This window comes from Penaeus monodon, chromosome 29, assembly GCF_015228065.2.
Source record: "Penaeus monodon isolate SGIC_2016 chromosome 29, NSTDA_Pmon_1, whole genome shotgun sequence".
NCBI classification, from domain to species: Eukaryota; Metazoa; Arthropoda; class Malacostraca; order Decapoda; family Penaeidae; genus Penaeus; species Penaeus monodon.
Genome location: NC_051414.1, coordinates 6083992 through 6084403, shown reverse-complemented (window position 1 = coordinate 6084403; position 412 = coordinate 6083992). Strand labels below are relative to the sequence as shown.

The 412-nt window shown below is 35.9% G+C and overlaps 1 protein-coding gene across 1 annotated transcript in view; it reads left to right on the top strand.

The window, feature by feature from the left end:
- LOC119591914 (cystathionine beta-synthase-like) overlaps positions 1-412 on the top strand; it is a gene marked incomplete in the record, with an annotated part of 11575 nt that overhangs the window by 6836 nt on the left and 4327 nt on the right. Inside the window, 1 exon segment of the mRNA XM_037940668.1 lies at positions 23-157. Coding sequence (XP_037796596.1) covers positions 23-157 — 135 coding nt within the window.

Genomic DNA, 412 nt, shown 5'->3' with positions numbered 1-412 from the left:
AAGATAAATTAAACTCCTCCAGGTGGTCGAATCTGAAAGTGTCTTCCCTCCCACTGGCCGCTCCACTGACTGTGCAGCCAACCATTGCATGTGAGGATGCCATTGCCATAATGCAGCGTGAAGGCTATGACCAACTTCCTGTTGTGGATCATGAAGGGTAAAAAAAACTTTTTTTGTACAGTTAATGACATGCAAAAGGACATACTAGTAGAAATTGGATTCCCTAAGTCATTTCCATGGTGTAAGAGTTGCTTAGATTTTGATCTTTTGATTTATTTTGTATATGATTAACATTTTAAAAGTCAATGGAAAAATTTGAAACTGTCTCTTACATTATTTTGATAGACTATTATTAGATGTCTTATCATTTGTGAATTGGGAAAGGGAAAGGATTAAGGATTTTTTAAGCCTA